A 14443-nucleotide genomic window follows, 5' to 3' on the forward strand; every position below is an offset into this window, starting at 1 on the left:
TCACATAGAGCCTTAATAATTCATGGGCTTTAGTCCCATTCCTCTTGATGTTTTATCAACTTGATCTCGATTCAACCCTTTGGTTAGCAGATCCACGATGTTATCTTTTGATCTTACAAAATCAATAGAAATAACTTCAGTTGAGATCAATTGTCTAATGGTATTGTGTCGACGTCACATGTGTCTTAACTTACCACTATACATTACATTTTGTGCTCTACCAATTGTTGCTCGGTTATCGCAATATATACATATTTTGGGTACATGCTTTGGCCATTTAGGAATATCCTCCAAAAAAATTCGTAACCATTCTACCTCTTCTCCAGTTTTGTTCAAGGCTACAAACTCAGATTCCATCGTGGATCTGGTTATAATTATTTGTCTTGAGGATTTCCATGATACATCTCCTCCTCCCAAAGTGAAAATATAACCACTTGTGCCTTTGGTATCTTGAATATCAGATATCCAACTGGCATCAGAGAATCTTTCTAACACAGCAGGATCTCTAGAATAATGCAATTCATAGTTTCGAGTATATCTGAGATATCTCAATACCCTTACAATTGATTTTCAGTGTTTCTCCCCTGGATTGCTTGTAAATCTGCTTGAACTGCTTACAGTGAAAGCAATATCAGGTCTAGTGCAACTCATAAGGTACATTACACTAACTATGATCCTTGCATATTCCACTCGATTAACACTTTCACCTTTATTTTAGATAGATGTTGACTTGTATTTATCAGAGTTTTGGCTACACTAGAATCATCCTCGCCAAATTTTTCAAGAATCTTGTCTACATAGTGTGACTAGTCAATATGAGACCTTCAGATGACCTTTTGATTTGGATGCCCAAAATCATGTCAGCAAGTCCCATATCTTTCATGTCAAATTTTAAATTTAACATATTTTTGGTATGTTTTATCATTTCATTGTTACTTCCAACAATGAGTATGTCGTCAACATATAGGCATAGAATTACATATCCATCAACAGTGATTTTGACATACACACATTTGTCACACTCATTTATTTTAAATCCATTTGATATCATAACACTATCAAACTTTTCATGCCATTGCTTTGGTGTTTGCTTAAGTCCATATAATGACTTTACCAACTTACATACTTTCTTTTCTTGTCCTGGAGCTACCTAACCCTCAGGTTGTTCCATATAAATTTCCTCATCAAGGTCTCCGTTAAGAAAAGTGGTCTTAACATCCATTTGATGTACTTCTAAATTTTGTAAAGAGACAATTGAAAGTATCATTCTTATAAAAGTTATTCTTGGTATGGGTGAATATGTATCAAAGTAATTAAGATCTTCCTTTTGTCGGTACCCTTTAATAACCAATCTGGCCTTGTACTTATCAATTGTTCCATATGCTTTCATTTTTCGTTTGAAAATCCATTTAGAATTTAATGGTTTAATTCCATGAGAAAGATCCACTAATTCCCACGTATGATTTTGCATGATGGAATCAATTTCACTCTTGATGGCATCTTTCCAAAAATTACTTTCAGATGAACGTATATCTTCACTATAAGTTACAGGTTCAGTCTCTAGCATATAGGTTAGAAAATCTGATCCAAAGGATTTTTCTACCCGTGTCTTTTTACTTATTCTTGGCTCTATCTCGACTTCAACCTCTGGTTGAAAGTCTTGACTATTTTCATTAATAGTTTCTAAAGTTTGTTTCCTTGAACTTGAGCCAACTTCACTAATTTTACAAGGAAATATATTTTCAAATAATGAGGCATTTTTAGATTCTAATATCGTATTCTTGTGAATTTCTAGATTTTTTTATTCATGCACAAGAAATAGATATGCATTGTTGTGGTGAGCATAGCCAATGAAAATTCAATCCACTGTTTTAGGACATATTTTCATTTGCTTTGATAAAGGAGTCATTACCTTTGCAAGACACCCCTACACTTTCAAGTAATTATAGGAAGGTTTCTTGCCTATCCACAACTCATATGGTGTCTTGTCTTTTTTCTTTCGGGGCACCTTATTTAATAGGTAATTTGCTGATAGACAACTTTCCCCCACATGTTCTGTGATAACCCAGAACTTCCTACCATAGCGTTCATCATTTCCTTTAATGTTCAATTTTTCCACTCCGCTACTTCATTCGATTGAGGAGAGTATGGTGATGATACTTTATGAATAATACCATGTTGTGACCAAATGGTTCAACATATTCACCACCACAATCACTGCTCATCCTCTTAATCCTTTTGTTAAGTTGGGTTTCAACTTCCGGCTTATAGAGAATAAATTTTTCTATAGCTTCATCTTTATTTTTAAGCAAATATACATAGCAATATTTTGTACTATCATCAATGAAGGTAATAAAATATTTATTCCCTCCTCTAGTTTGAACAAATTTTAAGTCACAAACATCATTGTGTATTAGATCAAGAGGTTATGTATTTCTTTCAACAGGTTTAAATAAAGACCTTCTTAGTTTAGCTTCAACACATGTTTCACATTTATTATTATAATTAATGTGAAATGGGGGAATGTGTTCTAAGTTAATTAATCTACGTAAAGTATCATAATTAACATGTATGAGTCTACTATGCCATAAATTTAATGTTTCAATCATATAAACAGAAGAAGAAGAATCATTCTTAATTATATTTTTAGCTTTTACAGAGATAGCATTGAGTTTCCACATATTGTTCAATACATATCCCCTTTTGATAAAACTAACTTCTGGGATTCAAACATTATCCTAAAGCCATGTATACTTAGGAGGGTCCCAGAGACAAGGTTCTTTCGTATGTCAAGCATATACAACACGTTTTGAAGTTTTAACTCTTTGCCAGAAGTCATCTTTAAAATTACAGTGCATTTCCCCTTGATCTTGGAAGTTGCAGCATTGCCCATATAGAGCTTTTCTCTTTTCTCACAAGAAACCAATTCTGCAAAGGAGTCCTTGTCACAACAAATATGGCGTGTGGCACCAGTATCAAGCCACCATTCTCTTGGATTTGAATCAACCAAGTTAACTTCAGAGAGCACAGCACATAGGTCAAGTTCAGATACTTCCTTGGAAATTTCTTTCACAACATTAGCCTCTTTTGTTCTAGACCCTTTTGGAAGCCTACATTCGGATGACATTTGTCCCGTCTTATTGCAATTAAAGCATTTCCCTTGGAATTTTTGCTTCTTAGAAACATCGCCCTTTGGTCCTAGTTTAGACTCAATTTGAGCTTGCTTTCTTTTCTTGAAGTCCTTTTTGACTTCCACCACATTTGCCTTGGCAATATTATGATTGGCTATTTTCTTTAGCCTTTTAGCCGCACATCGATTGTCTTCTTCAATTCGAAGTCTCACAATCAGATCTTCCACTGTTATTTATTTTCTCTTATGCTTAAAATCATTCTTAAAATCATTCCAAGCAGGCGGAAGTTTTTCAATAATGGTTGTCACCTGAAAGGATTCACTTATAATCATCACTTCTGTGAGAATACCATGAATGATCAGTTGGAATTTTTGCACCTGATTCACAACAGTTTTAGAATCAACTATTACAAAGTTTAAGAATTTGGCAACTAAGAATTTCTTAGCACCAGCATCTTTAGTTTTGTATTTATGGTCCAATGATTCCTATAGTTCCTTAGTCATTTTCTTTACGTTGTATACTTCATAAAGTGCATTAGATAAATCATTCAAGATGTAGTTACGGCATAGGAAATCAGAGTGCTTCCATGCTTCGGTAATGTTGAATGTAGTTGCAGCATCCACTTCATCCTCTCTAATAGTAGGAGGATCATACTTCAAAAATTTGGCCAGAATCAATGTCGTTAAATAAAACAACATTTTCTGTTGCCATGTTTTGAAATTATCTCCATTGAATTTCGCGGGTTTTTCATTATGACTCACGGTCATAGGTAACGTTTGGCTCGCAGTCTGAGTCTGTGTAGCGACAATCGCATTAGATTGTGAATTGGATGAAGTATCATACATTTTTTTGTAATCGGAATCAAAACCGAAATAATAAATATAATATGAAATGAAATATATATTAACCTAAATATATTACCACAGTAATCTGTTTGAGTTTATATTGAACTACAACACAAGGAATATGTCTTAAGATTATTGCAAAAATATTGAAAAATAGTGTTGCAGTATTATAATCTAAAAATTTTGTTTCAATAAAAAAAATTTAAAAATGTGTAATTAAAACAGAACCTGTAATCGGATGGAACTGAATAAATGGAAGAAGAATTTTGTTGAGGCCTGAATGAATTGTTTCCTTAAGACATATTCGTCCTCTCCTCGGTGCTTTGAGTAACGTTGGACGTTGGTCTCCCAAGATGCAACAACAAACGTTCACAACAGTAAGCACAACCGTAGTGAACAATCGAACACAATCTTTGTCTTTATCTATCACCGGAAAATGACTTTGGAAGAATCGGAGAATTGAAAGGAAAGTACTTGAAAGAAATTAGTAAAAAGTTGTGTGTTGAGATGTGTCACAACTTAACCTTTATATAGGGAGAGGAATTTGTATTGAAAGATTAAGGCCTTTAAATGAAATGACTTAACCATTTGATTAAAAATCATAACCTTTTGATCAAAAGGTTAATATAAAAAAACACAACTTTTGGGGTGAAATGAAATAATTAATTTTTCATGAAAAGACTTAATTATTTTTCATGAATAATCATGATCAATTCATTCATATTTTTCCAACAACACATTATACATTATACATATATGCCCATAATTATGAATTTTAATCCAACGGTTTAAAATTTTATAGATTACATTTATATATATTCTTATATAATACAAATGATAGAAAGATTATTCTCTTTTATATTATATTGCATATTATCTCTTGTTTCCTCTTCTAATTTGCATTACATTTGTAACATCATTATCATTTTATTTGGGTTTTGTGGTTCGAGAGGACTTTGTATTTATCATTTCTTTGAATTCGACAATAGAATGGATGTTTCATACAACTAATTATTTTCCCTTGAAAATATTAAAAAAAAGTGTCAACAATTATTGAGTCCGTGCAATGTTATAATTATTTGTATCGGTGAAGAAAATATTATTTACAAGATATGATCACGGATTCAATAATAGTTGACACTTCCTTGTTAATACTTTGAGTGATTATAAGATAATGTATTTTCATAATATTTTTTAATCATTAATAATGCATATATTCTGCAAATACTACTACTCAAACCTAGAATTTCAGGAGAGAATAACACTTCCTTTATCCATTCAGACTACTCAACAAGTTAAACAATTGGTGACACTTTATTCTTTAAAAACAATATTTTGGAATATGGGAGAGTGTTGGTCCAAAACTAGTGTAGATGGTTACCCTATTAATTGAATATCAGCCCTACGTTATCACACTCTTGAGATTCATGGCATCTCTTTAGAACCCTAATTTTCTCCCCCCAATGGCCCTAACATGTCATTCTTCCCTTGATGGCACATCGTTATCATCTAAAACCAACTCTGATACCAAATATCAAGATCCACGTCAACCTGCAAAGTCTATTTAAAAGCCATGGCAATGTTTTGCTAAACTACTCCAAGCTTGGACTTCACAAGAGCTGCATTTTCATTCAAGCTCTGTTATTTTTCTTAATCTTTTGTACCAAAGCAGCAAATATCCCAAATGTAAGTCTTTGTTATTCAAGTTCTGCTATTTCTTTGTGTTAGTTTTGTGGTAATTTGATTTAATTTTATTTTGATCCTCTTTTAATAAATTTTTAGTTCTATTTTTGAGAAAAAAACAAACGACACTTCAGATATCAAAATATTTTGGATTTTGATCCTCTTTTAATAAATTATTGTATTTTTTTAAGATTTTGGATTCAATCATTATAATTACTAGTGATATGAGTGTTCAAAATCAAAAAGATTAGATTAATATTTATTTTAACAATTAATTAATATAAATTAAATATTATAAAAATTCATTATAAAGGCAACTTCATAATTAATTTTACTTCACTTACAAGTGAAATATTGAATGCACGCTACTATCATCATAATTAAAAAGTCGTTGAATATTCTCATTACCCTATATCCCAAAAGTTAAATACTCTCCGTCCAGAAATCTAAGGGGATCTGAGGGCCGCCTCATGAGCTGGTTGCCCAGTCGTTCTACTTTTAACTCGTATATCCGTTGATGGGCAAAATTGTTATTATGTATAATTAATATGAACAAAATAGTTGAGCCAAACCAGTAATGAAGCCTACCTTAAGGGCGTGTTTGGTTCGGGGTATGTGGGATTATCGGAGGAATAGAATCTTCATTCTCCCGTTTGTTGACCAACATTTCCAGCCCCGGGTAATCTTTTATTATCAACAGTAGTATTTTAGGGGTATATTACTGGGAATGTGATTAACTCCCTTCTCTTAGCTATTGTTGGATTACCGGCGTTTTGGACTAAAACGTCCTTAATTTTTTTTTCAAAAAATATCATTCTTTTTTGTCGTTGAATAATAAAAATTTTACGAAGATTAAATTACAAATTTATCCTTAAACTATTTTAGATTTACAAAAAAAGTCAATTAGAATTTTATATGAAATTCAAGAGTTAAAATAAAATTTTACCCTTTCATTAAACTTATTTATCTTTTCAATTTTGTAAAAGAATTATATAAATTTTATAAATTTAAAATTTTTATAGAAAAATATAAATTAATTATAGTAATATTATAATAGAATTCAACTTGTTAAAAAATAAATATATAATAAGGATAATTTGGTAAAATATATATTTTAATAATCTTTTATTCCTTTAATCAAACACTGTAATCCTATATTTATGCTAAACTAACAAAACACAAAATACAATATTCTCAATAATCTTATTTTACGGTAATCTTTTATTCCCACTGATAATTTTATATTCTGTAAACTAAACCTATCTTAATTTTGATCGTAAAATAATGAGAGGAATGGCAAAGGACAGGTAGGTTGATGGGCAACAATTCCGAGAGGGACCCCACGAGACACGAGTTGACGTGGTTTGGCAATAACGGCACTACTGAACTGTATGCGCCAATATTTTTAACTTGTACATTATCCTTTGATGCTGTCATCCCATTATTTATTTCTACTATTGTGTTGTTCCAATGAACCAAATATTATTAAATGAACCCCAAAACAGGGGAGACTCACGTTCCCGGCACAAAAGAGAAGTGCTCAAACTTTTAGGCCCCTCCCACTCTTGGAAAGAAGTGGATTTTCGGAGTCGAATTCAATATTTAATATAAATTAAAATTAAACAATATTTTTAACAAATACATTATAGATTTGATCAGGGATATTGTTCAGATTTTATTTGAAGATTTAAATTTAATTTGATTATAGCTTGATTTCCTTTTTTGAATTCAGACTATGATGTTCTCTCTTTCGATTACATCTTCGTTTACTTGTATGTCCTCTTAGTGCAGTGAAGAGATTATATTTGTTGAGTTTTACATTTTTTTCTAACAATCAAAAACTAAGTGAATTAAAAACTTATTATTCTAACAGTCGACAACACTTGCGATGATGTCAACTGACAGTGACAGTCGAAGACAATGGTGAGTGGTGGGAGTAACAAAAGATTGTGGTCAAATGTAAGAGTAAAAATGATATTTCATTTAAAGTTTAGGTTCAAATTAGTATTATGCCTAAAGTTCATGGGTCAAATTAAAAATAACCCCTTTTAAGTAACATCATCAAATATTCAAACTAACATGAGTTAACGACTTAATGACAAAAATGTAACAATTGATAATATAAATGACCAAAATTCAATAAACCGATAATGTAAGTGGTTAGAATTTAATTTTTAAAATTTAGTAAGAAAAAAATATACAAATATAAAATGAAAACGATCAATTCAGTAATTTATCTTTTAATTTTTAAATATTTTTATTTTTTTCAATAAAATTAATGCCATGTATTAACAAAAACAGAATATACATGTATTTTTATTTTTCATATATATATATATATATATATATATATTAAATAAAATAATTAATTTCATCATTTAAAATTTAAGATAATATAGAGTTATAAAACAAATTAGTATTTATTATTCTCGCAATAATTATTTATTTAGTAAATATTTAGCTCCTAAATACGCCTACCGACAATGGAAAGGAGAAGACAAATTGAGTTGCAACCTAAGTTACACGTAAACTACTAACTAGATTCAAATATGATAACTACGTTAGACAAAGACAAATATCCCATTAAATATTGTAATATAGAAAATACACAAATTAATTATTAAAAATTAGTATAAAAAAAAAGAGCAATCACATCTGGAAAATGAACAATTAATATTTGTGAATCTTTTATGAGTTAAGAATTTAAGATCACTTGCTTCTAGTGTAAAATTTTTCCTTTTATATTTTTTTACAATCGTTAGATAAAAAATCAAATGTTGAATTAATTCTTTGTTTTTATTCCATTGAAAATCTTGTTATTATTATTTTTAAATTAATCAATGATATTCTATCTATTGACCGACTAATTCAGATCAGATACTACAAAGGCGAGGACGACCTTTCCAACCCAATTTACTCTATTCGCAAACGCCAAGATTCGAACCCCTAACCTTACTTAATAGACCTAGTATTTCATCCTACTAAATCAATTAATTATTAGTAATATCTTATTATTTTTTAATTATTAATCTCAATATTTAATTACTCTTCATCTAACTATCACTTTAAAATGTTTATATTGTGGGGATGGCTGTCAATCCTGTTTCCAACTCTGGCAGTACATTTATCTTGGCATTCCACCAAAGAAAATAATGTTTATATTGTGGGGATGGCTGTCAATCCTGTTTCCAACCACCTGGCAGTACATTTATCTGGGCATTCCACCAAACAAAATTTGTGCTATAACATCCCTGCTTAGTACAAGTTGAAGCATGTTTAAACTGCCATTTTGACCATTTAATTCCACTTCCATCACATTCTCTGCTTCAGTAACAATGTCCTCTAATGCCCTTCTGCGTCATTGATATGTTCTCCTGAACCCTAAAGAGCTTTGTATAGAGAAGCATTTATGTCAGATTTTGATGAACATAAGTCAACTTGTATTACTCTTATATATATCTTTGATGGTATGAAAAAATCTATTTTTTTTTAATAATTACAACAACAAAAAATATTCAAGAATTTCAATCAATCGGTTAATTCAAGTATTTATTTATATTTAATATTTGATTCTTGACTATTTGATATATAAAGTAATAATCTTTAAGTAGTACACACTATTTATTAACTGTTAAAAAGATAAAGGCAAGGTTGAAACAAGGAAACCTTTGTTTTTATAAATAAATAAATTGTTTGACACGATATATTATATACTCCATATAATTAAAATTAATATTGTATATTAAAATAAAAAAATAAATAGAATTTGCTTGACCTAAAACGGGATTTTAAACATGAAAGAAAAACGAGAGCGACTAGGAGATGAAGGGAGAGGAAGACATGTGAATTGGAAGGCATGTGAGGCACTGTCACAATAATGGGTCCACATGGTATGCCAGCGACAAGAATGAATGTTCAATCCATAATATGTAAGATTGAAACTATTATTATATGCTAAATAAAATATAATAAAAATCAAACCACTTTAACGAGCATTAAAAATAAAGAAAATGATATGAACATGATTGATTTAAATGGTAAATAATTTAAATAAAATTTTGAGTTTAAATTTTTATATATGTAGAAAATCAAACTTAGATCATTATTATTAAATTGGAAAGTTGAATTTGCAGACATGATGATTGATGCTATTGTACCCATGCTTAAATCAAGCCTTGATTTATGTTACCATAAAATCTTTTGAAGTTACTTTTTTATTATAACATGTACGCAAAGCAAGCAAGGCCACCTTTAAGTCGATGGACATCATAAATTTAAAAACAAATGTTAATTAGTCTCTAATCATTCTACTTAAGATGATGTTTATTGAACCAAAACTTATAATTAATGTACATTGTTTTCCGATTTATTAAACTAAATAATTTTTATCTAACGATTAACATTCCAGCAAGACAAAGACAGTTTCCGAGGGGTCAAAATTAATTAATTAATTAATTAATCTAGTATTTATTAGGGGTTAATATGTCTTAATCATGGTAGGACGGCTGATGTTAAGGGGCAGTAAATGCAATGAAGGGTATGGATTATGGAACCATGTGCTTAGGTGAACCGGAAAAAGCAAACCCGAGCGGTCCATGATGCCAGCTGGGGTGAATTATTTGACGACGTGAGAGATAGCGGAGAGGGAGAGTCAACCCCAGAAATCAATATTTACTATTGACTATTTACCGTCCGTCCGTGAAAATCGCTGGCATTTCTCGTAAATAAAGAAGAAGAGGCGGGGACATTTTCGCCATTGTGAAATTTTACCACCACCTGTCCTACGCTAAGGAACAAATCTCAATGCTCGTCTGCAGCGGTCACAAACGAACAACACCGTTGTTTTAAAGCCATAAAATATATAGTAACCAAAGAAAATTTATTTTTCTTTTGATTTTAGCTTTTGCCCATTGAGGAGAAAGAAGAAGAAGAAGATGTTCTTCGTTTTGCGCGAAGCAATTGCTTCTCTTCTATTGAAACTTTCTTGAAGATTGAAAGGAAAAAAGAATTAAGCTTAAAAACAAGAGAAAAAGGTTTCTCACGAATAGGTGAGTGTCTCGCTGCCATTCGCTCATTTTCTTTTTGTTAGTGCTGTTTTTGGCATTTTTAAGTTCATAACTCGTAAACGAGCTCACTCAGCGATTCCGTCAAATATATGTCATTTATACTTAAGGATTTTTTAGGGTCTCTCTCTTTTTTCTTCTTCAAGTGTTGAATCCTTTCGCATTTTGATTTTTTTTCTTTTTTTACTCGACAAAGTGAATGAAGCAGCTTGATGGGTAATCTTCTAGTGAACAATTTGAGTCCTATTTTTTCCTTTTCAGCTGCTGAAACGGATGCTGCGCTGTTTTTAGCTCTTAAACGTTGAGGATCTCGAGTGGGTGTTCGATTTCTTGATAGATCCTGCTTGAAACCACAGATTCTATTTCTTCTCAAGTTTCATCGACGTATCGTCAATTCCCTTAAGAACTCAGGTCTGGCTTTTGTCGGCAATGCAATTGGAGTCAAAGCTCTTGTTATGGTGAAGCACTGAAGTTCTAGCTTAGAACAAGCCATAACTTTTGAAAATTACCCTATCAAGCTTCGTTCATATTTTTTTGGGGTATTAAATTGCTGTTCATTTAAGTTCAATTTTGACTTGATTGATGTAGTAAAATGGATTATGCAGTAATCTAATAATTTTACATAAAAACAGGTTTTAAGTTTGATTGAGAGTAAAGGATGGCATCTTCGTGGGAACATTTTGGAGAAATCGCAAACGTAGCCCAGCTTGCGGGCTTTGATGCTGTGCGGTTAATAGCTATGATAGTTAAAGCTGCAAGCACAGCACGAATGCATAGGAAGAGTTGTAGGCAATTTGCTCAGCATCTGAAGTTGATCGGTAACTTGCTGGAGCAGCTTAAGATATCAGAGCTTAAAAGGTATCCCGAGACGAGGGAGCCGTTGGAGCAGCTTGAGGATGCATTGAGGAGGTCTTACATTTTGGTGAATAGCTGTCAGGAGAGGAGCTACCTGTATGTTCTGGCCATGGGGTGGAACATTGTTTATCAATTTAGGAAGGCTCAGAATGAAATAGACCAATATTTGAAGCTTGTTCCTCTTATCACTCTGGTGGATAATGCTCGAGTCAGGGTACCGACTAATCTCGAAACTGTTTTGAATAATCTTATGCATCTTTATATGTAATTCATTAAAAAGGTTGCAGTTTGTCCCATAATGGCTTGACTAACTTCAATAAAGCGCAGTGACTAGTTGGTATTTGCCATATTTATTTGAATGTTTAGCCTGGCAGAGTAGGCTTTGCATGCTAGTAATTGATTCATTCTTCCATAACATGCAGGAGAGGCTAGAAGTTATTGAGAAAGATCAACACGAGTACACGTTGGATGAAGAGGATAGAAGGGTGCAAGATGTTATAATGAAACCAGAACCCTCAAAAAATGATGCCATTATTTTGAAGAAAACTCTTTCTTCTTCGTACCCAAACATGGGTTTTAATGAAGCACTGCAAAAGGAAAATGGGAAGCTTCGATTGGAACTACACCGTTCGCAGTCTAATTATGATGTGAAGCAGTGTGAAGTAATCCAGCATTTGCTTGAGGTAACAGAAGTTGCTGCAACTTCTGTTACAGAGAAGAGTTCATCCACGAAAGGGTCTAAGAAAGTGGAGCGTAATTACTCAGATGCCAATAGTGAGAAAGATCATTCCTATGATGCAAACTCCCCTAAGAACTCCGATTCTTGCACAACTTCAAGGTTGTTTTTATTTTCATTTTGAATTTTACATTGCCAAAAGGCAATCATGGTTCTTTATACACACACACACACACACACACAAATCCTCGGAACCATGTGATAAAATTAAAAGTTGGGTGGAAAGGCTAAAATTTTATGCTTTTAATGCAATCGTTGGTTGCCGATCTCTTCATACATTGTTATTTACTAGGAATTTGGCATTTGTTTCAGTTTTGATGCCTTGAGTCGTTAAGCTTATGAATCTTCCCTTATAGTTTATTCATTTCAAGTACTCAAATCTAAGTGTGGTTTCTAAAAACATGTCATGCATTTTCAGAAACACTTCAGTTTCATCAGGACATGATCTGCTCTCCCATAGAAGTTCACATCGGTATGAAGAATGGAATGCTGATTTACTTGGTTGTTGCTCGGAACCATCTCTATGTAAAGTCCTTTTTATGTCATTACTGCCCCATTATTGTCTTAATTGTCTTCTTTCTATTCTATTTGACATGATAGAAGTTACACGGAAAGGAAACTTTCTTTGTATATTTTCCTTTTCTGTAGACGTATTTGGTGGAAGACCTTCCTGTTTTCTCCAATCATCTGGTATCCTAAGCCACCTTTTCTAATTGTAGGTATAAAGACATTCTTCTATCCTTGTGGTACATTTTCAAAGATTGCTACTGTTGCAACAAACAGGCATATGTGTAAGTTTTTGTGATTTATTTTAGTACTTTGGTTGTTTATCACAGCCTGTAGATTATTTTCAATTTAATCTATAATGTTTATGCATGCATCTGTGTGTCTATATCGCTTAGCACCCATGAACAAGTTATTATGAGAATTCTGCTTATCTTACCTTCTCCCTCTTGGGCTTGCTTGCTGATTGCAGCCTTTCTTCAAACTGCAATACCTTTAAACTTCTGTTTTTGAGGTTTTGGTATTATGTTGATTTTTGAAGCTTACACTGCAACATTCGGCAGCTTCTGCAGAAGCATGCAACGAATTAATGGCGTATTCATTGATATTGTCATGCTGTTGCTACACTTGCTGTGTTAGAAGGAAGCTTCGCAAGACGTTGAACATTACGGTATTTTTCTCTGCCAGAAAAGAGCATTCTACTCGTGAAAATATAAGACCTTGGTCTCATTGCTTATCATATAATGATAAGTATATACGGTAAACTGTCTGAACATCGTTATCCTGCGTAACTGTGACCATAATTCCATATTATGATAAAATGAGCTAAACTCAGATGTTCTTCTACCGTTTGTCTATCATCTATGCCTTCTTCTCCTATTGTTCACACTTCATAGTAAGTTTTGATCTAACCCGACATTCAGTGGCCTCAAAACGTTACCGATTTCTTCCTATGGCAGGGTGGCTTTATTGATGATTTCCTTTCGCATTTGATGTGCTGCTGTTGTGCCCTTGTTCAAGAATGGCGAGAAGTAGAGATGCGTGGGATCTATGGTATGTACTATATATCTTGCCAAGAACATCACGGGCTAAATCTCTCATTTCCCCCTAATACTCAGACCGTCGCACAATGCGCGTGATGTTTGTGGCATGGTTTCTTCATGTCATAATATTTACACTCATATGAACTTGCAGGTTCAGAGAAGACTAAAACAAGCCCTCCACCATCACAGTTTATGGAATCGTGAAAGACAATGTTCTCTTGGGAGCTTTGTACTAAAAGCTTGCTTCCCAGCGTTTGAATCTACAGATATATATATGTAAATTAGTGAAATTATTATTGGAGACTGAACATATATTTTTGCTGTATCAGACCTGATTTTCAGTTAGTATAGTGGTTTTGGATACAATTTCCAGTGTATTTGTGTTCTTTCTTTTAGATGAAAGAACAAAACGCCAAACCGAAGATACTGCAGTTCAACGACTTGTTATCTAATATTTATTAGTTTTAATTAGTCATATTTTAAGTTTCTTTAAAATTCATAATTTTTTTAATTTATAATTTATATATTTTTTAAATAACACAAATTTATATAAATAAATAATGTTATAAAATGTTCACGTTGG

The 14443-nt window shown here is 32.3% G+C and overlaps 1 protein-coding gene across 3 annotated transcripts; it reads left to right on the plus strand.

Annotated features, from left to right (window-relative positions):
* The first annotated feature begins 1383 nt into the window (after window positions 1-1383).
* Window positions 1384-14205, plus strand: LOC120122529 (protein MID1-COMPLEMENTING ACTIVITY 1-like). 3 transcript variants are annotated; one of them, XM_039141664.1, is made up of 9 exons: window positions 1384-1395; window positions 7236-7238; window positions 11352-11791; window positions 12000-12415; window positions 12732-12838; window positions 13033-13104; window positions 13381-13487; window positions 13777-13870; window positions 14012-14205. In XM_039141664.1, the coding sequence occupies exons 3-9, from the start codon at window positions 11381-11383 to the stop codon at window positions 14062-14064; spliced, it is 1260 nt and encodes a 419-aa protein (XP_038997595.1). In that variant the 5' UTR covers window positions 1384-1395; window positions 7236-7238; window positions 11352-11380; the 3' UTR covers window positions 14065-14205. The 3 variants fall into 3 exon arrangements, with proteins under 3 accessions (XP_038997595.1, XP_038997594.1, XP_038997593.1); XM_039141663.1 differs by lacking the exon at window positions 7236-7238 and adding an exon at window positions 11038-11040 and having other exon boundaries at window positions 11355-11791; XM_039141662.1 differs by lacking the exons at window positions 1384-1395; window positions 7236-7238 and adding an exon at window positions 11047-11259 and having other exon boundaries at window positions 11355-11791.
* The last annotated feature ends 238 nt before the right edge of the window (window positions 14206-14443 follow it).

The sequence above is a fragment of the Hibiscus syriacus genome, unplaced genomic scaffold, assembly GCF_006381635.1.
Source record: "Hibiscus syriacus cultivar Baekdansim isolate YM2019G1 unplaced genomic scaffold, ASM638163v2 tig00110387_pilon, whole genome shotgun sequence".
NCBI classification, from domain to species: domain Eukaryota; kingdom Viridiplantae; phylum Streptophyta; class Magnoliopsida; order Malvales; family Malvaceae; genus Hibiscus; species Hibiscus syriacus.